The sequence below is a fragment of the Giraffa tippelskirchi genome, chromosome 5 (genome assembly GCF_054371585.1).
Source record: "Giraffa tippelskirchi isolate mGirTip1 chromosome 5, T2T-mGirTip1v1.2.pri, whole genome shotgun sequence".
NCBI classification, from domain to species: domain Eukaryota; kingdom Metazoa; phylum Chordata; class Mammalia; order Artiodactyla; family Giraffidae; genus Giraffa; species Giraffa tippelskirchi.
In genome coordinates, this window is record NC_137279.1 from 157,094,806 (window position 1) to 157,120,546 (window position 25,741).

General features: G+C 36.5%; 1 protein-coding gene and 1 pseudogene across 3 annotated transcripts in view; both read right to left on the reverse strand.

The window, feature by feature from the left end:
* Positions 1-263: 263 nt before the first annotated feature.
* Positions 264-2,235, reverse strand: LOC145505280 (glycerophosphodiester phosphodiesterase 1 pseudogene; annotated as a pseudogene). Its single transcript, XR_014052924.1, has 2 exons — positions 2,211-2,235; positions 264-2,044 (listed from the first exon to the last, which is right to left on the reverse strand). The product of XR_014052924.1 is annotated as a glycerophosphodiester phosphodiesterase 1 pseudogene (transcript).
* Positions 2,236-2,258: 23 nt separating this feature from the next.
* Positions 2,259-25,741, reverse strand: part of EFCAB7 (EF-hand calcium binding domain 7) — a 52,632-nt gene continuing 29,149 nt past the window's right edge. For both annotated transcript variants that reach the window (XM_081486573.1, XM_081486572.1), the window contains exons 9-14: positions 19,858-20,015; positions 18,886-19,019; positions 16,100-16,248; positions 6,223-6,432; positions 3,504-3,611; positions 2,259-2,523 (exon numbers count right to left, since the gene is read on the reverse strand). In XM_081486573.1, coding sequence (XP_081342699.1) covers positions 2,449-2,523; positions 3,504-3,611; positions 6,223-6,432; positions 16,100-16,248; positions 18,886-19,019; positions 19,858-20,015 — 834 coding nt within the window. In that variant the 3' untranslated portion in view covers positions 2,259-2,448. The remainder of the gene's footprint in view (positions 2,524-3,503; positions 3,612-6,222; positions 6,433-16,099; positions 16,249-18,885; positions 19,020-19,857; positions 20,016-25,741) is intronic.

Here is a 25,741-nt window from a genome sequence, read left to right on the forward strand (position 1 = left end):
TTTTTGGCCATATCCTGCAGCATGCAGGATCTTAGTTCCCCCAACCAGAGATTGAATCCATGCTCCTTGCAGTGGAAGCACGGAGTCATAACCCCTAGCCTGCCAGGGAAGTCCTGCATTACTTTTTAAGATATCACTTGAAAAACTCAAACTGCTAGATAATGACAACCCATTTTACAGACATCCAATGAAGTGCCAAAAATCCAAGTGACATTTAAACTACGTGCTAGCATGTGCTGGGTAAAAATAATACACTGGTATTCATATTTCAAAAGTTGACATTTACTAGCCAAGTATTCTGTTACTGATATGGCTACACAGTTTTTAATTGCTTAATATAGTTTTTCATGTAATGTAATAGCATTAAACACTATTCAGATTTAATGCCTAGTATTTCAAAATAATTTCACTAAAAGTAATCCGCAAGTAAATCCATTAAAAAATTTACCATCAGAACAAAATATTCCTACTGTTGTGATTAGATTTTGACTTCTTTAATACAAAAGGAATTTCTCCAAATTTTGCTTTAATTATATTTTCATTGGAAAACTACAGTATATAATGGCTATTTCTGCATTCACATTTTTTCCTTTTAGTGATTTTTAGTGTGGTCACAAGTCTGACAGCCATAATACAATAACATAGCTGAATACAATATTTGAAATAAATAAGTTACAAAAGTGTGGCAAGTTTTAAAATGTCAGCTCTGAGTGATGGTGCATTTCTCATGTATTTGCATCTGTATCTCCAAATTTCAAAACTCATTGTGTTTATCCTCACTGGGTTAAGACGTATGCCTCACCTAGGTCAGGGCAGGAGCTATTGCGCCTTTTAGCAGACCCAGATTTTTGAGAGCAGGGTTGAACTCAGGCATTCCATGAAGCATGTTGGCAACACAGGGCTTTGCTTTGGTTCGGGTAAAAATGCAATTACTGACAATCACTTATGTGAGCCACCTGATCTCCCAGGACGTGGGCTAGCACAAGGGGTATTTTAATATCCCTGCATGAGACTAGCAGGCAGTTCCTATACACGTTTCCTTGGACAGGGGGTTGAAGAGTGCCTAGAAATGATGTGCAGTCTTTCAACACACTGTCAGGGTCAGAGATGGAACCAAGATGAAACTCATGGTAACTTTTTTCATCAAAGGTATTAACAGTCCAAGCAACAACCTGAATGCCTTTAGTTGACCACTTCTTCAAGTAGTCTGGGGATACAAAATTCTTTTGCAGGAAGAAACCTGAAATTCCACACAGATACCGTAAGATATTACATTTGCTTCAGGCAAATGAAATGTCCATTACCACAAACATGCATTGTGTCCACAGAGTATCACAGTCCCATCTCCTGCATGGCTAAGGTTCCATGGTCTGTGAGTTAATAGCCATTACTACATTGTGATCTGTTTGCTTCATCTTATAGATAACTTCTGGCAAGAGAGAGCAAATGATACTATTATTGTTAGTTGAAGAAATTCCATACACATTTTCTTTAGAACATCAGTAGCAGTATTTGCATGGCCTTTGACATCAAGAAAGACTGTGAGATTATGGCTCAGGCACTCTGCCCCAGCTTTCCTGAGGGCAGAGGTCTTATTAGGGAAATTATTCCTGGATCTGTGATCTCCTTCAGGGTTACACTTTCTAATTTGTTCAAAGGTCAAATCACATTGACCAGTCCCATCAGTTGTATCTGCTCATGCTCTTATACATTAAGACACTGATCTCATTAGAAGTAAACATAATGTCCAGCTGTTCTCAGACTCACTGGGACTGCCGCTACCAACAGCAGAAACTTGGTCCTGGGGCTTTAGCACTGGCAGAGCCCTGTGGGAGGGCTCATGCTCAAGGCTATGAAGAGGTGCAGCAGGAGATAGAGGCTGCTGGTGAAGAAGCAAGTGATGAAGGGGCTGTGTGCCACTAGCCAATCAGGAGCAGCAGGAAGGAAAGGGGGCCCTGGAGCTCCCCTGGTCCTCTCACAGTCACACGCCTGTAACTATACTGTGAGGATGGGAGTCCTGGAGCCACTGTGCTCCTTGGACAGGCTGGAACACAGGGATAAAGCACAAGGCACTGGCTGCAGCTGGGCCATTTGTTTTATTTCAGGATTTTTTTTGATGAATAATTCAAGAGTGTATAGGATTTTATAGAATTTATTGAGTGTTACTTTTTAAAAGCTTACCTGTAATTTAACTTCAAATTATTAGTCACAAATGAAGTATGCCAAGTATCCCATTAAATTAATAAGAAGGCCATGCATTAAAAAATTATTTCTATTTTAATAATAAAGTATATAATGAGGACATGAAATCCAAATGCATACAAATTAAATAATTATGTACATCAGTTAAAATGATTACATTTAGTGATCAACAAATAACAAACTAAACTTGAAATAATTCTTCTTAGTTTGATAGTCTCAAGTACAGTAATTTCTTAAAAACAGTGATTAAGATATAAGGGAATACACACAATAATATATCCATTCTTGTTGTTCATTCAGCGCCATTACATGTTGACAAACCTGCACATAAAAACAGAAAGTCTTTACTTTCCTTTTATCTACGATAATTTTGGGCTAATTTTTCTATAAGACATTTCTAGAACCTATATAAAAAATATCTCTGTGCAGATAAAATTCTTTAATATTTGTCCTTAGCAGGGACCTGCAATCTACAATCTTATTTTCAACAGGAAAATCCAGCCTAATTCTACTGTAATACAGTTACTGATAGTTGGTATTTGTGAAGGTGGGTAAAGAGGGGTGGCAGAAAGGGAAGTAAGTATTATTTCCTCACTAAGCCTACAGCATTTTAAAAAATCCTCACTGGAATAACAGCAAAAATAAATTCTCTTTATCCTGTTCTACAATGTTTAAGGATTTCATGGACAGTATAGAGAGGAAAAGGGTAAGAACAGAAAGCTTCTTCCTTTTTCCCTTCACTAGACTAGTTTCAGGGTCTACTGATCTCTCCCTGCCTTTGAACTCCTGGCTAAAATCTAGAGTTCTGCCAACACAGAACTTCAGCTACTCAGCTCCTGACTTAGTTGGTTATCTAACACTCAGAGGCATTTTCTCTTTCAGGTTACCTTAGAAAATCTTAATAATGGAGACAAAAATATTTTGAATTATCAAAAGTCCAATTACTATTAATACTACTTTGTAGTTCTATATAATATTCAACAGTTTTCACATGTATCACTTTATCTTTACATTAACTTTGTGAAGTACCTAAAACTGGTGATATCACATTAATTTTACACTTATAGAGACTGCAGCAGAGAGGTTAAGTGAATGTCCCATAATCACTGAACCAAATAGTGAGAACTGGATTAGAACCAGTTTCTGATCTTCTTGTACAGGATGGTACTAATATACTAATATAAATATCACACAAAATAATTTTCCACTTTACTTCATATCTACAAATTTATTCATAGCATTAATAGCAATTTTTTCAAATTGATAAAACAAAAACCTTTAATTAAAAAACAGTGAGTTACCATTGTAGATTTTGGTGCCACTTCAACTGCAAATATGTCAAGTCCTCTGTTGTTTACACAGTTTCTACTCAGCTCATTGTTGATGTGAATAATCACTTTATTGTCTGACTATAAAAAAAGATTTCATAAGTTGCTAGTCCTTTCTTTACTAAATATATACAAACAAAGTGATAATTACAAAATACTTTGCAAGTCTTGTGATAGAGATTTTCACAGAGTTCTATAGAAGCACAGAAACATTAGTTCAGAAAGAATATCATGGAAGAAGTTATACTTGAGATGACAGATCATTGATAATAGACAGCCTCTAGGATGGAGAGAAAACAAAATGAAGCTGATAAATGAGAGAAATGTACAAATTAAAGTAGTACCCTGTAAAAGAACCTGCAGTCACTCCCTGATGACTACACAGGGGCAATACAACATTACACACTACTTAGATTCATCTCTCAGCTCTTCTATTACTTAGCTGTGTGACCTTTTGCAAGTTATTTAATGTCCCTGTGCTTCAGTTTCCTTGTGTATAAAATGTGGATAGTACTTACCTCACTGGGTTGTGAGAAGCAAACGTTAAAGTGCTTGGCACATGGTAAGCTCTAAAATGTTATTACCTCATTTTGGTGGAAAAATTTAATTTTCCTTGAGGAAAAAGAAGGAGAGGGAGGGTTGAGAAATGAAGGTAATAGATGTGCAGAGGAACTGAGGTAAGGTAGTGGCTCTCTTCCACCCTTTTAATCCTAACAAAACAGAGGGCATGTTCATGCGCACGCACGCGCACGCGCACACACACACACACACACACACACACACACACACACACCAACATAATCAAAAACAAACAAAAAACACAGAGGGCAGAAACAGAAACATGCAGGATCTTAGGAATCACTTTCCAAAGCATTATGATCCATTTGAAGATAGCCATCTACTGGCTGGGGAACCTATCTTATTTCCTCAAATCTACACTCCTCTATCTTGTTTTCAAGATAACATAAATAACCTGGATCCATTCAGCCTGTATTATTTACCTTTCAAATGCTCCTTCAAAAAAAGCTCTCTACTTCTGCAAAGGAGATATTCCCATTCTTTCATTTACAGTTTGCATTAATGCTTACTCATATTTCTCCTTACACTGTTTCCTCTGCTTCTAAGGGCCTGCCCTCTGTATATCTAAATCCTAGTTACCCTTCAAATCCTATATCGCATGCTCAAATTCCACATCACAATTCCCTTCCTCCCTAATCACAAATCCTTACCCAACTTCTACAGTCCCAATTAATATCAACTACAAGAGATACAGATACAGTAGAACTCCTACTGCATATACAAACAATACTATATAACTTAACTATTCTTTGATCTCTTTTGAGAGGATTAATTTTGCCTTTATAACTAGCCCCTAAACTCCGTGAAAGCAGTCTCCTGGTATATGATCTAGTGGCCTGTCTTATGACTAGGAGACTTAGTTACATAATATATACTCACATTGACTTAATACTCAGCCAAATCTTAAGCACTTTAAGAAATTTATGACAGGTATAAAAATAATGTAAATCTCATCCAGGAACAAAAAGAAATAAGCCAATAGTTCTTAAAACCTAGCTGTCTTGAGTAAGATTTATGAAAATATACACTTTTTAGAAAACTGGCTGTCTCTGACTTAAAAAATTTATGTGAGTATCCTCTTGACGTGCAATATCAATAGTATTCATAGTACAGAAGATGGCCAAAGCTAGAAATAACTGGCTTGAAAAAAACAGATCCTAGACAGTAGAATATATTTAATTAGATAAAATGATGATAATCTGTAGGATTTTTGATACTGCAAAGTTTGGGTTAAAAAGCTGGGCTAATAAAAAGGAATGAATTTGAGTCAGTTCTAGTAAGGTGGTGAACCTAGAGCCTCTTATACAGAGTGAAATTAGAAAAAGAAAAACAAGTATCATATATTAGCGCATATATATGGAATCTAGAAAAATGGTACTGATGAACCTAGTAGAGAACAGACTTGTGGACACAGTGGGAGAAGGTGAGGGTGGGACGAATTGAGAAAGTAGCATTGACATATATACACTATCATGCATAAAATACTTAGTGGGAACTTGCTATATGGCACAGGGAGCCCAGCCCAGCACTCTGTGATGATCCAGAGGAGTCAGACGGCGGGAGGGGAGGGAGGCTCAAGAGGGAGGGGGGATATATATATATATATATATAATTATGACTGATTTGCTTTGTTGTATGGCAGAAACCAACATAACATTGTAAAGCAATTTTCCACCAATTAAAAAATAAAAGAAAAAAAAGTAAGGCTAAATTCTTTACTTTGTTTATATTTCTTTAAAATATGATGTCTGCTGTTTAAAACAGCTATGTATGTGTGAAGACATTTAGTAACTAATTAAATAAAATACTTTGTATCCAGATTATGCTCTATCTTCATAGATCTCCAAATTTTTAACTTTCATATTTTAAGAGAAAATTATCTCAAAAAGAAACACAAAAATGAACATCTCAGAAATAAATATACTTTAAAAATATATAAAAATTATCATGCCCAGTTTGAGTTAGAAACCTGAGAAGAAAAAGAAACTGATTATTATAGATATTATTAATGTAATGGGGTTATTTAATTGCTATGCAAGGATAGGGTAAGAAAGAAGATGGAATGTATTAGTAACCATTGCAGTTATGAGGAGAACCGCCTCATAACTGATACCTTGTTTTCAATAACTGATGTTATCCTGGTGTCACAGTTATAAGTATATATAATTATATTTTCATAGCCATCCATCACTTTGGCATTGCCTTTGTTAAGAACAGATTTACAAATGGCCTTCTCAAGTTGCCCACTGCATGCCTCCATATGGACAGCTTTAATTCTTGGCTTGCATTTGTCTGCGTAGATATCAATGACAAATGGGCATGCCTGAAATGAAAAAAAGGAAACTGTGTTTTAGTCTTTTGATAGAATTTAAATTATTTATTATTGGTATGTTTATCTTATGATTTGGGCTTTCCTGGTGGCTCAGATGGTAAAAATCTGCCTGTGGTGCGGGAGACTGGGGCTTGATCCCTGGGTCAGGGAGATCCCCTGGAGAAGGGAATGGCAACTCACTCCAGTATTTCTGCCTGGAGAATTCCATGGATAGAGGAGTCTGGTGGGCTACAGTTCATGGAGCCACAAAGAGTCAGACATGACTGAGCGACTAACACAAACAACAAAATCATATGATTTAAGAAGACATACTACACTTTCTAGCTTGTCCCTCTGATACACATTTATGAGGAAAGTTTAAGTACAATGAATTGAGTAATAAAAAAGCATGAAGTTCTCTTTTTTTGGTTGCATATTAACTGATAATGTTCATAGAACAGGAAAAAACCTCCTTTACCCAAACCTCTTAATTTGCTCTAAAGCTAACTCATGTCATATTAGTTACTTAATTTCCTTTCTTTTTTTAAAAATCTTTATTTAATTTGTTACGATATTGTTTCTGTTTAATATTTTTGGTTTTTTGGCCGCAAGGCATGTGGGATTTTAGCTCCCCGACCAGGGATCGAACCAGGCACCCCCTGCATTGGAAGGCAAAGTCTTAACCACTGGACTACCAGGGGAGTCCCTTAATTTCCTTTCTTAACTTTAAGGTTATAGAAAGAATTCATCTGTAATCTTAAAGAAATTATGGTTATAATTGAAACAGTACGTGAATATAGAACACCAAAAATAGCAAAATGTAGAAAAATTCTCAGAGTTTAAAGTTAGTGTAAAAGTAACTATAAAAATCTAAGATCTAAAGAGATTTTCTGCATTTGGAAATAGATTTTTCTAATGTCTACTCTTTAGTTTTTACCATAGCCTACAAGATGCTGCACAAGGTAACCTTTGCCTCTCTATACAACCCAATCTCCTGCCTTAATGTGCTCCAGTTACTCTGATCTTTCAGACACTAGAAAAAATAAAACCCTTTCCAGTGTTGGATTTCATAGGTAGTTTTCTCTCAGCTTGGAAGAGTCACATCTTTCCAGTATGTACCTCATCCTCCTCCTTCAGGTTTAGGCTTACGTGTCACTTCTGCAGAGAGAGCTGCTCTGGTCCCCCAATCTCCTTCACTCCCCAACTCTTCTCTACTTTGACCACTGGTTTGTTTCCTTCAAAACACTTTTAAAATGATTTTTTTTATTAATTCTGCATTTAATTAGCCATCCTTCTTCATGGAATATCTCAGAGGGTAGAATTTTTGACTATTTTATTCATAACTGTAACCTAAGTGCCTCTTTATTGTAAGCTTACTTTATATAGGCATTAAAATGTAATTGTTGACTAAATGAATGAATTCATACACATTGATGATCAACTTTTTATTTGGGGGACAAAAGATAAAAGTCTGAAATTAGTAGAACAATATAGATTTTTATCTTTTAAAAAAGTTTTAAAATAGTTAATGATTGCAACCTTTGGCCAGAATAAGTCACCTTTTATAAGAGATGGCAGACTGAAAAACCTTGGACTAGAAGGCAGAAGATCCGAGTGTGTAACTGAGTTTTGCAATTTACTAACTACATGATCTAAGGAAGTTACTTAACTTCTTTGAGGCTAGATTTCTTCATAGAGAAAGTGGGGATAAACATTGTATTTTCTGCCAAGAGTTGCTGGAGATATCTGATAGGTAATATGTGTCAAAAAGGAAAAAAAGAAAGCTAAGTTGCTTCAGTCATGCCTGATTCTTTGCAACCCTATGGACTGTAGCCCAACAGTCTCCTCAGTCCATGGGATTCTCCAGGCAGGAATATTGGAGTAGGTTGCCATTTCCTCCTCCAGGGATCTTCTCGACCCAGGAATTGAACCTGTGTCTCCTGCATTTAGGGCAGATTCTTTACTGCTAAGCCACCTGGGAAGCCCAATATGTACCAAAATATTTCACAATATAGAATTCTAAAAAAATTATAATGACTGTTGCTTGTTTAAAAAGCTGGTTTAAAACTCAACATTCAAAAACCTAAGATCATGGCATCCGGTCCCACCACTTCATGGCAAATAGATGGGGAAACAATGGAAACATTGTTCCCATAGTGAGAGACTATTTTTTGGGCTCCAAAATCACTGCAGATGGTGACTGCAGCCATGAAATTAAAAGACACTTGCTCCTTGGAAGAAAAGCTATGACCAACCTAGACAACATATTAAAAAGCAGAGACATTACTTTGCCAACAAAGGTCCATCTAATCAAAGCTATGGTTTTCTCCAGTAGTTATGTATGGATGTGAGAGCTGGACCATAAAGAAGGCTGAGGGCCAAAGAATTGATGCTTTTGAATTGTGGTGTTGGAGAAGACTCTTGAGAGTCTCCTGGACTGCAAGGAGATCCAACCAGTCAATCCTAAAGGAAATCGGTTCTGGGTGTTCATTGGAAGGACTGATGCTGAAGCTGAAAGTCCAATACTTTGGCCACCTGATGCGAAGAACTGACTCATTTGAAGGGACCTTGATGCTGGGAAAGACTGCAGGCAGGAGAAGAAGGGGGTGACAGAGGATGAGATGGTTGGATGGCATCACTGACTCGATGGACATGAGTCTGAGCAAGCTCCAGGAGTTGGTGATGGACAGGGAAGCCTGGCGTGCTACAGTCCATGGGGTTGCAAAGAGTTGGACACGACTGAGTGACTGAACTGATTGATGATTATTGCATTTTAAAGTACTAAATTTTCAGTACTGAATAGATTCTGGTATTATTTTTACCATTTTTCAAGTCTTAGTTATCTGTTTTACTTGATCAAAGAGTATCAATATTATGTTTAGATGTCACTGAACATAAACATCTTAAAAGGTCTTTGTTAAAGACGCATTTCCTGAAATTTTAAAATAAAATCTTATCTACATAAAAAAGGTGCCCTTTGTATCCTTTTTTTTTTCTGTTCATGGGCTTAACCTTCTATTGACTTATCTTTTTTTACCATATTAAGTTAAATAGGAAGCATACAACAAGGAAGAAAACTATTCAATATAAATTGGTAATTGTAAAAATATTAACAATATAAAAAAAAGTGAGATCAGGAAGACAGGAATAAGAAAATCTAGATTAGGGCACGCTACTTAAGTTTTGCACAAAATGTGGCTCTTAGCTACATGTTAGCAAAGATAAAAGTGAAACAAAATATATTACTTAGCTCTCAAAATCTAAACAAAATGAAGTAAAATTTTCCCAGTTCTGAATTCTAAAAAGGTTTTATACCATGAAATTCTTTTTTAAAAAAGAAGCAAAGAAAGGAAAAAAAAAAACTAGACATATTATTTGTTCATCAACACTCAATAAAAAAGCAAATTATTGTTATGGTGATATAAGGGCAATGTGCGTGCAGGAGGAACAATAAAGAAGTTATGCTGTTCACATGGAATTCTGCTCAATGTTATGTGGCAGCCTGGATGGGAGGGGAGTTTGGAGGAGAAGAGATACATGTATTGTATGGCTGAGTCCCTTTGCTGTTCACCTGAAGCTATCACAACATTGTTCATCAGCTCTACATTGATACAAAATAAAAAGTTGGAAAAAAACAACAAAAAAGAAGTTATACTGCACTTTGAAAGAGGTTCTGCCTTTATAAGTTGATAGAGGGAATGGATAATCTATAATTCTAAAACTAAATTAGGGGATTTTATTAAAAAAAAAAGGTAGGAAAAAGTAAGACAAACTGAGAGTGTATAGTAACTTGCGTGCGTGTGTGCTAACTAAGTCGCTTCAGTCATATCTGACTCTTTGCGACACTATGTATGGACTGTAGCCCGCCATGCTCTTCTGTCCACAGGATTCTCCAGGCAAGAATACTGGAGTGGGTTGTCATGCCCTCCTCCAGGGGAATCTTCCCGACTCAGGGATTGAACCTGTGGCTCCTGCTGCTTCTGCATTGCAGGCAAATTCTTTACCACTGAGCCACCAGAGAAGCCAGTATAGTAACCTAAAGAATGCTTAACATAAAATAAATTTTGGTTTACTAAAACCATTCAATTAATGAGATTTAACAAACAATCCTAGGCCCTTTCCTAAATCCTAACTTATAACTAATACTTTGGTTAGTCTTTGTGACACAATACCTACTAATTTAATAGGTGGGGTCAAAATATAGCTCATCTAGATATTAGATTACTTACATAATATATACTTCAGGAAACTGTCAAAGAAATACCTATGGTTCCAGAAACCTTATGGGCAAAATCCTCTACAGTCATATTCAAACCAATTAGAACACAGCTCATAAGATTATAGATGGATTCTTCCTAGATTAACATAAAGCTTTCTTTTTTTGTTTTTACAAACATGAAAATGTTAGGTTATGCTCTAGGTATATATGCAATAACATAGCACATATCAAAGAATCATTGCCCATCAAAGGCAATACCTTAATTGAATAGCCTCATTGTCTCCGAGTACTTCCAGATATCAGTCAAAATTAAATTAGTCAAAATACCTTTAGGTTTTGTATTAATCCTTTAAATAAAATGTTACCACATGTGTATATCCCCATTATTAATGGAAACATTCAACATTTTTATACCAATTAATTAATTATGAATTATTTCTTGCTGTATTACCATTTGCCTGTATAATACTTTCAATCCAACAACTCTATAACCCTTACTGAATAAGGAGAATTTCCTCATTTTGATTCTATAAATCAAGAAGTATTCATGCTCAGAACAAAATTTTTGGATGCTTCAATGCCAAATCCTGACATAGTATTGTTTGTTGATGGGGTCTTATTAAAAAATAAAAAGGACAATATAGGCTTGACATATAATAACTAGCCTAGTCTCTCTGTAAAAATCTATTTCCTTACCATGAAATAGTTTAGCTCATATGATTAAATTATGGCTCTCTCCTAGGTATATCAAATTACTAGAAAAAGAGAGTAAAATATATATATAAAATAACATCTAGTATGCTCTTTGAATAACTGACCCCTCTTAGGACTGCTTTTGTTGCATCCTATAGATTTTGCTGCATTCTATAAAGAAAGCTGAGCACTGAAGAACTGATGCTTTTGAATTGTGGTGTTGGAGAAGACTCTTGAGAGTCCCTTGGACTGCAAGGAGATCCAACCAGTCCATCCTAAAGGAAATCAGTCCTGAATATTCACTGGAAGGATTGAGGCTGAAGCTGAAAGTCCAATACTTTGGCCACCTGATGCAAAGAACTGAGTCATTTGAAGGGACCCTGATGCTGGGAAAGATTGAAGGCAGGAGAAGGAGACGACAGAGGATGAGATGGTTGGATGACATCACCGACTCAATGGACATGAGTTTGAGCAGCTGTGGGAGTTGGTGATGGACAGGGAAGCCTGATGTGCTGCAGTCCATGAGGTTGCAAAGAGTCAGACATGACTGAGCAACTGAACTGAACAGATTTTGTGTGGCTGTCATTTGTCTCGAGGTACTTAATAAATTTCCTCTTTGATTTCATTATTGACCCACTTTGTGGTGTGTTGTTTACTCTCCATGTAATCATTTTTTCTCATTTCTCTTTCTGTGGTTGATTTCCAGTTTCATGGTATTGTGGGTCAGAATAGATGCTTGAAATAATTTCTGTCCTCTCAAATTTGTTGAGGCTTGTTTTGTATCCCTGCATGTGGTCTAGCCTAAAGAATATTCAATGTGATTTGAAAAGAATGTGCTTTTTTTTTTTTTTTGGATGCAATGTCATGAAAATAGCAATTATGTCTAACTGATCTTTTATGTCATTTAAGATCTCTGTTGTCTTACTGAAGTTCTGTCTGGAATATCTGTCCATTGATGTCAGTGGGGTGTTAAACGCTCCTACAATTATTGTATTCTCATTAATTTCTCCCTTTATATCTGTCAATATTTTTTTATGCATTTAGGTGCTTCTATACTGGGTGCACATATGTTAATGGGTGTTATATTCTCTTCTTGTATTGATCCTTTTATCATTATATAGTGTCCTTTATCTTTCTTTACGGCCTTTAAAGTCTATTTTGTCTGATATCAGTATTGCCACCTACCCCTGATTTCTTGTCATTTCCATTTGCATGAAATATCTTTTTCCATCCTCTCACTTTTGATCTGTGTGTGTCCTTCACCCTTAGTGGGTTTCTTGCAGGCAGCATATTGTAGGCTCTTGTTTTATTATCCAACTGCCACTCTATGTCTTTTGATTGGAGCATTCAGTCCATTGACATTTAAGTTATTGATAAATATGTATTTATTTTCATTTTAAATCTTGTTTTTCCAATTGATTTTGCATTTCCTCTTTGTTCCTTTCTTTTTATTTTTGTTTTCCCTTTTGTGGTTTTATGGTTTTCTTCTGCATTATGCTTGAGCTTTCTTGGTTTTGTTTTCTGTGAATCTACTGAATGCTTTTGATTTGTGGTTACCTTATTTTTCAAGTATGTTAACCTATTACTATATCTGTTTGCTTTAGACTGGTAGTCATATAGGTTCAAACACACTCTAAAAAAAATGTATATTTTCTTACTCCCTTCCCCCACATTTTATTTTGATGTCCTTTTTTACATCTTCACATTTACCCTTTTGCTGTTTATTGTGGTTATCATCACTTTCACAAAAATTTTTTTTTATACATACTGCCTTATTTGATTGTGGTTTTCTCTTTTCTATAGATTCTTATTTCTTTCCTATTTATAGAATAACTTTCAGTATTTCTTTTAGTATTACTAAATGCTAAAAAGAATTTAGTATTCTTTTAGCTTTTGCTTACTGAAAAGTTTATCTCCCCTTTCTGTTCTAAACAATATTCTTGCTGGGTAGATTATCCTAGATGCCAGTTTTTCCCTTTCAGAACTTGCTATTCTCTTCTGGCCTGCAATGTTTCCATAGAACCTCATCTACGGAATGTTGCCTACAACCTCATCTCAGCCCTGGGAACCAGGCAATCAACCTGGATGTTGCTTAGGCACTGTGTTCATGGAGCCACAAGTGCAGAGCCCTTGCGCAGTTTCACTGAAGCCAGGCACCGGGACCCACCATAGTCACATATAGTTGTCCTCCTGAACACAACTATATGTGTTCACTAGGGAATCAGGGCAGACCTCAGGGCTATCTCTACATGTGCACATCCACAAAACCTGCAGCTGCTAACTCCAGACCTGCCCCAGCCCTGGGAGCACCAGTAAATCCATGCAGATGTTCCACAGGCACTGAGATTATAAAGGTCCTGGCAACATACATCCACCAAAGTTGCAAAGCCGCAGGACAAGGCTGACTTCAGCCCAGCTTCTGAAATCAAGCAGTCCTGGGGATCAGCTCAGATTTCAGCTCTGCCTCTGTGTATGGGCAACTGCAGAGCTTACATGCTCCAAGAGCTTGTGGAGGCAGAGCTGCACCCACTGTGGGGTCACTGGAGAATGAGGCTGCTAGGATAGGGCCCCTGCCCCTCTCTTTGCTTGCATAACAACAGAACTTCTATAGTGGACTCGGGCTTTGCTCTGTGCACACTCCCAGTTGCAGCCTGGACCACACTCTAGCCCCTTCAAGCTGTTTTCACGTAGCCAACTTTAGTCCTATACCCAGGTCTGCCTGCTGAAGTCTAAGTTTCACCACCGAGCCACTGTGCACACCAGCAGACGCGACTCTCAGGCTGGGGTATGCAGTGAGGTGGCCAGGACCATTAATGCTGGTCTCGATCGGTTCTGCCTGCTCCAAGCCAGCTGCTGACTCTCTGCTGAGACTCTGAATTTCCCTTTCTGCCCAGCTGATCTCCCAGTTGGTGAAGGGGGTTCCCAGGGTGAGGGAATCTTTTCTCTTTCACAGATCCCTCCCAGGGGTACAGCTCTGTCCCATCCTGATTTCTTTTTTTTCTCCCTACCCGTACATGGTGATCTTTCTTGTAGCTTTGGTTGTATATGAGATTTGCTAGTGTCCAGTAGGTAATCTGTGAGAATTGTTCCACATGTAGATGTATTTCTGATACATTTGTGGGAAGAGGTGAACTCCACGTCCTTTTATTCTGCCACCCTGATCTCTCGCCCCAGAACTTGTCTCAAATCTGTTCAACTGATCTGCAACAACTCACCTCAATAAACACACTTCCGTAAGTCAGCTAGGGTTGGCTCTTCACTTTTGAAAGTCAAGCAACCACAGACAGACTCAAAGTAAATAAATATACACTGAGTATATCAATCAACCAACAGTCTCATCTGAATAACCATGCTTCCCCAATGCCCTTTATAAATAAGATGAACATTCTGCTTTGTGCCTGACCAGCACAGCTATCACTTGTAGTAAGCAATCAATTCAGTTTTGTCTTTTTATTTCAGCTATTGAGTGGTGGTCTCACTATCCTTTGACATTTTCACTGTATATATTCCTTTGACATTTTCACTGTATATGTATATTTTATTTTTGGAACTTCAAACAATGGAATATATTACCTTTTAAATAAATAAATAAAATTTAAGTAAAAGATCTTTATCTCAGAAATCCTTCTTGTGATTTCAAAAGTCAACGATATCAGAAAATGCTATTATCTGCTCTTAACTTAAATCTTACCGTAACTTAATCTTAAATGCTATATCTGCTCTTAACTTAAAATGTCATAATCATCTCTTAACTAATTCCTCTGTTAAATGGAAGCATGTGTAGCAGATACAATATTATTCACAGATTAGGTGCTGATTTTCACCATGCTTAAAGATGTAAGATTCACTAAATGTTCAAGTAGAATGTAAAAAGTTACTGTAACTATTCACCTCTTATGAATAAAAATGGCAAAAAAAATATAGAGAACTTCTCAGAAAACAAATTTTTGAGGAATTTTAAATGATGTCAAAACTAGGAACTAAACCAAAGTTTCAGTACACCCCAAACTTAAAATTTGTTTCTGGTAGTGTTACCCTCCTCGGTTGATGTATTTATAGAAAGGACAGATACTATTTATAAATTATAAACAAATGTACTGTTATCTAATTTGTGTGGCCTAAAACTCTTAAATCCTTTATTTTAAACTTTATTAAAGGACACAAAAATATAAAATTTAAGAAATAGGCCTAATTTTTATTATTCCTCTGGTTTATGCGAGTCTTATTTAACTTTTATACCTTACATGTCAATAAGTAATAATAATCATAGCTAATACATACATAGTGCTTTATAAGAGCCAAGCACTGTTTCAAGTGTTTTACAAATATTAACCCAAGGAGTACCCTTGTGAAAAGATCAGAATTCCAGTTCTCATACAGACATACTCTCCTTATTAAATGAGGGCTTTTATTCTATTAGGACAAAGAGTCTCTGAAGTCTCAGAACAGAAGCAACTGTTGAAATTTGAGCAACTCAAATAGGTATCGCCAATTAAGAAATATAGCTTTTCATATTACCAATCTTTTTCCTGCATATCATATGCTCAAACTACTTTTGTCCCTGAATTATTAAAATGTTGTGAGCAATTAAATTTCATATAAGAGCTTGCATAAACTAGCAGAAACATACTGTTGCACCCAGGATTCATTTGTATATTGAAGTTCAAGGATTTGAGAGCCCAATTCAAAAGTCCTGTGTCAAGAAAACGTTCGTGGGGGAAAATATTATGTACGTTACACCCACAGAAAACTTTAAGATTGCTTTACCTCCGTCAGTTCCAGAGCTCTATTGTAGCCCATTGAGTGCAGAGTTACCCAAAGATCACGAGGGTCTCCTTCTCGATCATTGGCTTCCATTAGATTCAGGTCCATAAAGCCCTGTCTTGTTAGTTCATTTTTCTTGGTGTCAAAATTCTCTGTCAAAACAACCACAAGTTTCTTCCTTACATATTTTTTAAGTTCATACATTTACTAAAATGGCTATATTATTATTCATAAATGTTTATTTTAAAGGAGGCCTTAAGAATCTGTGAGCACTATCAAAGTGAAATAAGAATGGCTCAAGGACTTTCCTGGTGGTCCAGCGGTTGAGAATCTCCTGCCAGTGCAGAGCACACGGGTCCGATCTCTGGTCTGGGAAGCTTCCATATGCTGTAGGGTGACCAAGTCTGTGCGACACAACTAGTGAGCCTGTGCCCTGGAGCATGCATGCCACAACTACTGAGCCCACGCGCTGCAACTAGAGAACAGCCCCCACGCTCTGCAACTAGAGAAAGCCTGCGCACAGCAACGAAGACCCAGCACAGCCAAAAATACATAAATTAATAAACAAAGACCATGTTTTGAAAAAAAAAGAATGGTTCAAAACACGTTTGAGAGATACTGTTCTAATTTCCCACAACTCAGCATAAGCACTATCACCGTGCGTGATTTAGTTTTCCAACAAGAGCTGAAGTCATAAATAGTACAAATATATTCCAAAATTAGAGGAAATCTTAATTTTTCTGGGTAAATTCCAACCGGCCTGCTTATCAGAGTATATACTAACATATATTTCAAAAGTTAGGGTATATACTGCTGAAGCCAGTACTATATTTCAAAAATTAAAATACTTACTTGCCACTTAAATCCAAATGAATTTGATGTAATATCCCCCAAACTACTGATATTTCAAAAGGGAAAAGTGAATGGTGCCAGATTCAAGGAGACTATTATATACTTAACTGCTTTAACAGAATTGTCCCCTGGTCCCTAAAAAACTGTTAGATAATAGGGAACACTTTAAAGTCCATGAATGTCCCACAGAAATCTAAGTATGCCCATTTTAACATTGTTTATAAGCAAAAATTCATGTAAAAATATCTATATATAATTCTTGAATGTGACTATGAAATAGATAAAAAAAAAAGACAGCTACTCATTTTGGATTATATTCTGTTAACTGTCCTACAACAAAGAAAGATTTTATTTTCCAACGCCCATCTATAATATGCCGAAGGAAAATGGGTACTCTTATTTGAGACATCTCTTTAATACATGTTACTGTGAGAAGAGAGGCAGAGACATAGCTGTTTAAAACTGGTTGACTGATTAATAGTTTAAAATGCTTAGAGTTTGGAAAGTGATGCATAACTTTGTAAAGACAAAAAAGCAAATGTAAATTAAATTAGATCATAGAGAGATACAGTAACCACTAAAATGGAAGCTGGAGCTACTAAGTAGAAGAGCAAGATGAAAACATTAATATTTGATATATAATACAAAGAAATAATCACTTTCAAGAATAATGTATCTAGATATAATGCTATAGAGACTATCAACAACTAATCTACTTTTAAAACTTAAAATTATCAATTCTCCATTAATTTTTTAGTTTGTTAATACCCAACTTCAAAACTTCCTTTAAAGCTACAGTAATCAAGAGAAGTGTGGTATTGGTGAAAGATGAGACAAATAGTTTAGTGGAAGAGAGCAGAGAACTCAGAAAATACCCATACAAATATATTCAACTGATAAATGACAAAGGGACAAACAGAATCAAAATATTATATCATTAAAGTTACAAGATGACTGCATCTTCCTAAAACTAATACTCTATTATGTGTTATCAATCTTGTTAATCACAGTTTAAAATTATAAATCAATATGTATTTCTTGTTATTGATTACACTACATAAACCTTCAGTTAAAAACACTGTTAATCAGCTATACTCTAATACAAAATAAAAAGTTAATAAAAGAGATTTTTTAAAAAGCTTTATATTAATAATACTTCTACTTTACTTGCTCTTTAGAAAAACAGATTTATCAGATTCCTCCCTAGCTCACTGGCTGCCAAGACCATTTCAAGAACCAGAGGATTAGGGCACATTATTACTCCAGTGACAGCAACATGTGAGTTAATCTCACTCCTGACTACATTTCAACCTTCTCAGACTTCTTGCTCTGTGATTTACAGTTGGCTATGGTTTTCTGGCTTTCTCCTTTGACCTTTTAGTCCTTAGCTTAAATACACAAGCTCTACCCTCATTTCAGTCTTCTCTCAAGTAACAACTGACTTTGCCTCACTCTCAGTATTTTTATTTGCCTATTTTAGTATTTTTGGCTTCTATACATCCATGGGTGGACTTTTTTAATTCAACTCAAATATAAAAAACAAAACAATTCTTAACATATATAAACAACTTCCTGGAAACCTTTTAATTTTTAGTGGAACTGTAGCCTGTTAGCTCTTTGCTGCCCTCTCCTGGGCCCAGTTTGGGTCTCTTCACCACTTCAGCCTCTACTATCAGAGCTAAGACAAAGTTTTTTATATTCTAAGCTCCAAAGAACGCAGTAATTATGAGTAAGTAATTCACATTTTCTTTTAACTTGAGTACTATACCAACTACCAATTTAAGAAAAATCTTTAATTTGTTATGATCTACAAACAATGCTACTACTTTTAAACTGTCCTAACTGCTATAATATTCGATGGAGAAATTTGATATTTCACTTAAGGATGAAAGGGTATATATATGTATATAACACACCCATTAAGAAAAAATGCTTACCTCTGCAGACAGCCCAAGCATCTTCATCACATTTCTCACCGCTTGTTCTCAATTCAAAAAAATTATATTCTTCAAGACTAAGAAGACCATTTCCGTCTAAATCAATTACTTCAAATATATCTGATAAAGTTGACCTAAATTTTAAAAAAATAGCAAATTATTTGTCTCTAAGGCAACTAGATTGAAGAAGGTTTCGATGAGGATAATTTTCAAAAGGAAGTAACATCAAGGCATTAAACAATATTTGTGATGAATTCATCTATGAAACAGAAACAGACTCACAAGGCACAGAGAACAAACTTGTGGTTGCCAAAGAGGAGGAAGAGTTGGGGAGGGATGGATTGGGAGTTTGGGATTGATAAACAACAAGGTCCTATTGTATAGCACAGGGAACTATACTCAATATCTTGTAATAAACCATACTGGAAAAGAATAAAATAAAAACAGTATTTGTGAATGATAGAGTTAATGTATCCAAATATACATTTTACTTTGTCTAGCATTACATGACATAATCAAGCTTCTAAAGCAACCACAGTATCTCAACATGTAGTAGGAACTCAAACAGAAGTTCCCATTTTCTTTTCACCTGTCTCCATCTACTTTCTTCCTCTCTACTGGTAGCTAGATCTTACTTACATATGTAGAATATGGGAGAACTACCCTATTTGGATTTCGTATTAGACAGTTATCTAAGACAATAGTACAATTAGCAGGACCTATTTCTAGTGGAGGAGAAATCAGTAAATTTGTAACTAAAGTTGACTTGCCAACTATATGGAATCCACAAATAAATGGTAATCCCAGACCTATGAATAGACGGTCACAGTCAGATGCCTAGTGGATGAGTTGAGCTACTGATTAGAAACTGGGGCTGGGATTTGCAGCTAGCCAAAGGAAAGGATGGAAGGCAGGCTACTGATACATATCCAGCCTAGTTTTATACCTCTAACTTTAATAAACAAAACTTACCTAAATTCCTTTGTAAGAAATAATTCCCCTGTTTCATCTCTATATACAAGTTGGGCTTCTTCTGTTATTGGTTTTATTTCTTTCCTTAGCCTGCAGCCAGTTGTGGAAGGAACTAACCAGTAAATTCCAGGTCCTAGTTCACCAGTCCACCCAAACGTCTTTTCTCAAAAGAATTTTTAAAACAAACAAACACCATGAGTCTTAATGACTTTTAATCTTTCTTATGAAAGAGAAGCATTAGAAACAGTTTTTTTCTTAACCAATATTCACCAATTCTATTATGGTTCTATCAATGTTTTACAGGCTTCAAACTCTTTTTGTTGATGCTAAATCTAGTAATATTAGATGTAGTTCTTTATATATTTATAAAACAACTAAAATTATAATAGGTTAGAGTTATATAACTTCTAAATCTTCCCAATATTCTTCAAACATGCCTGTGATGCACTTAAGGGGCAAAGTTTTAATTTTTTTGGCTGTCTTTAAAATGAGATGTTGGATAACTTGCTACCCATACTCTTTCATACTGAATGATTATAGCATGAAAGATTAATGTGTATTTGGAAAAGATCTGCTATATTTTATGTAAATTTCTGGTATATTTTATGTAAAGTTACATAGTTTATATAAAATTAATGAGTATTAATTTAATATGCTCACTTGAGGTAGTGGACTTTATGAAACAAAGCAAATTGTGATTCTAGAAAATTTTCTAGAATTTAAAGTATTTTCAACATTTAATGGCATTAAGGGAATTCACTAAGTCCTAACTAAAGTTTCAAAATATAAAACTATGTACTTTATCACTTAGTATTAACAACTAGTTATGAAATATTTGTTATGTTGAAAATGGTCTTTAATAAAATACTATTTTGAGTTTTGACTGTGATGCAAATATTTCTACAGGAAACAAAGAGAAAAAACTTTAAGTAATTTTTCTGGGTGATAGTTGCCTAATATGATTCATATTCCATTCAATATCACAGTAATCCAAGTCTATGCTCCTACCAGTAATGCTGAAGAAGCTGAAGTTGAACAGTTCCATGAAGACCTACAAGACCTTCTAGAACTGACACCTGAAAAAGATATCCTTTTCATTATAGGGGACTGGAATACAAAAGTAGGAAGTCAAGAGATACCTGGAGTAACAGGCAAATTTGGTCTTGAGGTACAAAATGAAGCAGGTCAAAGTCTAACAGAGTTTTCCCAAGAGAATGCACTGGTCATAGCAAACACCCTCTTCCAACAACACAAGAGAAGACTCTACACATGGACATCATCACATGGTCAATAATGAAGTCAGATTGATTATATTCTTTGCACCCAAAGATGGAGAAACTCTATACAGTCAGTAAAAACAAAACCGGGAGCTGACTGTGGCTCAGATTATGAACTCATTATTGCCAGATTCAGACTGAAATTGAAGAAAGTAGGGAAAACCCCTAGACCATTCAGGTATGACCTAAATCAAATCCCTTATGATTATACAGTGGAAGTGACAAACAGATTCAAGGAATTAAATCTGATAGACAGAGTGCCTGATGAACTATGGATGGAGGTTTGTGACACTGTACAGGAGGCAGTGATCAAGATCATCCCCAAGAAAAAGAAATGCAAAAAGGCAAAATAACTGTCTGACGAGGCCTTACAAATAGCTGAGAAAAGAAGAGAAGCTGAAGGCGAAGAAGAAAAGGAAAGATATATCCATTTGAAAGCAGAGTTCCAAAAAACAGCAAAAAAGACTTAAGAAAGCCTTCCTCAGTGATCAATGCAAAGAAATAGAGGAACAGGACAGAACAGGAACCAGAACAGGAAAGACTAAAGATCTCTTCAAGAAAATTAGAGATATCAAGGGAACATTTGCTGTTGGAGAAGACTCTTGAGAGTCCCCTGGACTGCAAGGAGATCCAACCAGACCATCCTAAAGGCAATCAATCCTGAATATTCATTGAAAGGACTGATGCTGAAGCTGAAACTCCAATACTTTGGCCACCTGATGCGAAGAACTGACTCATTTGAAAAGACCCTGATGCTGGGAAAGATTGAAGGTAGGAAGAGAAGGGGATGACAGAGGATGAGATGGTTGGATGGCATCATCGACTCAATGGACATGAGTTTGAGTAAACTCCGGGAGTTGGTGATGGACAGGGCGGCCTGTCGTGCTGCAGTCCATGGGGTCGCAAAGAGTCGGACACCACTGAGCAACTGAACTGAACTGAACTGAAGGGAACATTTCATGCAAAGATGGGCACAATTAAGGACAGAAATGGTATGGACTGAACAGAAGCAGAAGATACTAAGAGGTGGCAAGGATACACAGGAGGACTATAGAAAAAAGATCTTCATGACCCAGAAAACCATGATGGTGTGATCACTCATCTAGAGCCAGACATCCTGGAATGCAAAGTCAATTGGGCCTTAGAAAGCATCATTACGCAGAAGAAGTATACAGAAAAGATCTTAATGACCTAAATAACGGTGATGATGTGATCACTCACCCAGAGCCAGACATCCTGGAATGGGAGATCAAGTGGGCCTTAGGAAGCATCACTATGAACAAAGCTACTGGAGGTGATGGAATTCCAGTTGAGCTATTTCAAATCCTAAAAGATGATGCTGTGAAAGTGCTACACTCAATATGCCAGCAAATGTGGAAAACTCAGCAGTGGCCACAGGACTGGAAAAGGTCAGTTTTCATTCCAATCCCTAAGAAAGGCAATGTCAAAGAATGTTCAAACTACTACGCAATTGCACTTATCTCACACGCTAGCAAAATGATGCTCAAAATTCTCCAAGTCAGGCTTCAACAGTACGTGAACCGTGAACTTCCAGATGTTCAAGCTGGATTTAGAAAAGGCAGAGGAACTAGAGATCAAATTGCCAAACATCCTTTGGATTATCGAAAAAGCAAGAAAGTTCCAAAAAAGCATCTACTTCTCCTTTATTGACTACACCAAAGCCTTTGACTGTGGATAACAACAAACTGTGGAAAATTCTTCAAGAGATGGGAATACCATACCATCTGAGAAATCTGTATGCAGGCCAGGAAGCAACAGTTAGAACTGGACATGGAACAACAGACTGGTTCCAAGTCGGGAAAGGAGTACATCAAGGCTGTATATTGTCACCCTGCTTATTTAACTTATATTCAGAGTACTATTATGCGAAATGCCAGGCTGGATAAAGCACAAGCTGGAATCAAGACTTCTGGGAGAAATATCAATAACCTCAGATATGCAGAGGACACCACCTTTATGGCAGAAAGTGAAGAAGATCTAAAGAGCCTCTTGATGAAAGTGAAAGAGGAGAGTGAAAAAGTTGCCTTGAAACTCAACATTCAGAAAACTTAAGGTCATGGCATCTGGTCCCATCATTTCATGGCAAATAGATGGGGAAATAATGGAAATAGTGAGAGACTTTATTTTGGGGGCTCCAAAATCACTGCAGATGGTGACTGTAGCCATGAAATTAAAAGACACTTGCTCCTTAGAAGAAAAGCTATGACCAACTAGACAGCATATTAAAAAGCAGAGACATTACTTTGGCAACAAAAGTCCGTCTAGTCAAAGCTATGGTTTTTCCAGTAGTCATGTATGGATGTGAGAGTTGGACTAAAAAGAATGCTGAGTGCCAAAGAATAGATGCTTTTGACTGTGGTGTTGGAGAAGACTCCTGAGAGTCCCTTGGACTGCAAGGAGATCAAACCAGTCAATCTTAAAGGAAATCAGTCCCGAATATTTATTGGAAGGACTGATGCTGAAGCTGAAGCTCCAATATTTGTCCACCTGATGAGAAGAATTGACTTTTGGAAAAGACCCTGATGCTGGGAAAGATTGAAGGCGGGAGGAGAAGGGGACGACAGAGGATGAGATGTTTGGATGGCATTACCAACTCGATGGACATGAGTTTGAGCAAGCTCTGGGAGTTGGTGATGGAGTGGGAAGCCTGGCGTGCTACAGTCCATAGGGTTGCAAAGAGCTGGACGTGACTGAGTGACTGAACTGAACTGCTGCTACTGCTGCTAAGTCACTTCAGTCGTGTCCAACTCTTAGCGACCCCATGGACTGCAGCCTACCAGGCTCCTCTGTCCACGGGATTTTCCAGGCAAGAGTATTGGAGTGGGTTGCCATTGCCTTCTCCTGAACTGAACTGAATATAATCCAAATATAAATATAGGATTTGTAATTCAGATTTTGTTGACAGATAATAAAAATTTAATACATTTTAAAAGAACTCACTATTTGTATGAATTAGCCCTATTTGTAAAAATCCAATGTGAACAAAAGCACTGGAATTTTACTATTATTTATGTAATATGCACTATAAAACAAGTTGGTAGAATCCCAGATAAACCTACCTTATACAAATTCTTTTCCATCATAGGATATTTATAATGAGTGCCAAGACATTTGTATAGGAAAACATTTTATTTTCCTGTTGCATGAAAGAAAGCAAAATGGCATCCCTATGTACCTTCTAGGTGCTTTCTGGAGCCCAATGGCTTCTTATAAAACCTAGGAGTTGTCTCTGTCAAATATATTAAACCTAAGCATTTTCTAGTTGTGTATAAAGTTAAAGTGAGTCACTCAGTTGTGTCTGACTCTTTGCGACCCCATAGACAATATAGTCCATGGAATTTTCCAGGCTAGAATACTGGAGTGGGTAGCTTTTCCCTTCTCCAGGGGATCTTCCCAACCCAGGGATTGAACCCAGATCTCCCACATTGCAGGCAGATTCTTTACTAGCTGAGCCACAAGGGAAGCCCATATCTAAGCAAATAGGTATTTCTGCTTCAGCACAGAATTTATTGCTGTTTAGTGGGTAAGTCATGTCCAACTCCTTTGTGACTCCATGGACTGTAGCCTACCAGACTCCTCTGTTCATGGGATTTTCCAGGCAAGAATGCTGTAATGTCTTGCCATTTCCTTTTCCAGAGGATCTTTCTGATCCAGGGATCAAATGTGTGCCTCCTGCACTGCAGGCAGATTCTTTACCACTAAGCCACCTGGGAAGCCCTCAAATGCAAAACAAAGTTGCTCATCCAAATTCTCGATTCAGCCCTATTTCTGCCCTCACAAGTCAGAGGAATGATAATCATCCTAAAGTGACCATGTCCTATGTTGCATTATAAGAAGCAACCCAATATAAGTGAGGGCTATTTTGAAAACTAAACATTGACCAAACTCATCTTTTGGAAATCATAATCTTTTGGATTGGCCAGATGTAAACTTATATCCATGTGTGAAAAAAAATTCTCGCTGTTTCCTAATATACATTATCTGATGAACCTCCTTATCTCCACGTATAAACTTAAGTGCCATAGTTGGCAAATGGAAAGTCTTTCATGGGCACAAAACTCTTCTTAAAGAAAATAACTGTGAAACGAAAAGTAAAAATCCTTTGTAAATATGACATATTACAGATAAACAGAGGAGTAAACAGTAAAGAGGTAAATAGAAACTCATTCAAATTTTACTATAGGCTTGCTATGTACTAAGATTTTTATATATGCAATATCATAAGAAAGTAATTTTAAACAAAACAAAGTGGGAAAGCTATTGTTTTAGACAATGTTTTATCTTGAACTTAACTATGTAGTCAGTTTTGAAGAAGAGTTTAGTCAAAACATTAACTTTTGTCATTTTATTTGTTTCTTGCTCATAACTATTCTTGTCTGTTAGGAAGCCGACAATAAAGACTTTTATATAACATTCCATCAGGGAAATGTTTGTCTGTCGCTGGGCCTATATAAAGATTAAATATGATATTGCAGTAAGCTCTTGAATAGTATTATTTATGCTACTGTGTAGCAGATGTATTTTGTATTCCTCATAAAATAAATAGCCACATTTATGTATCTGCCTCACATATTTGGCCTCTGAGT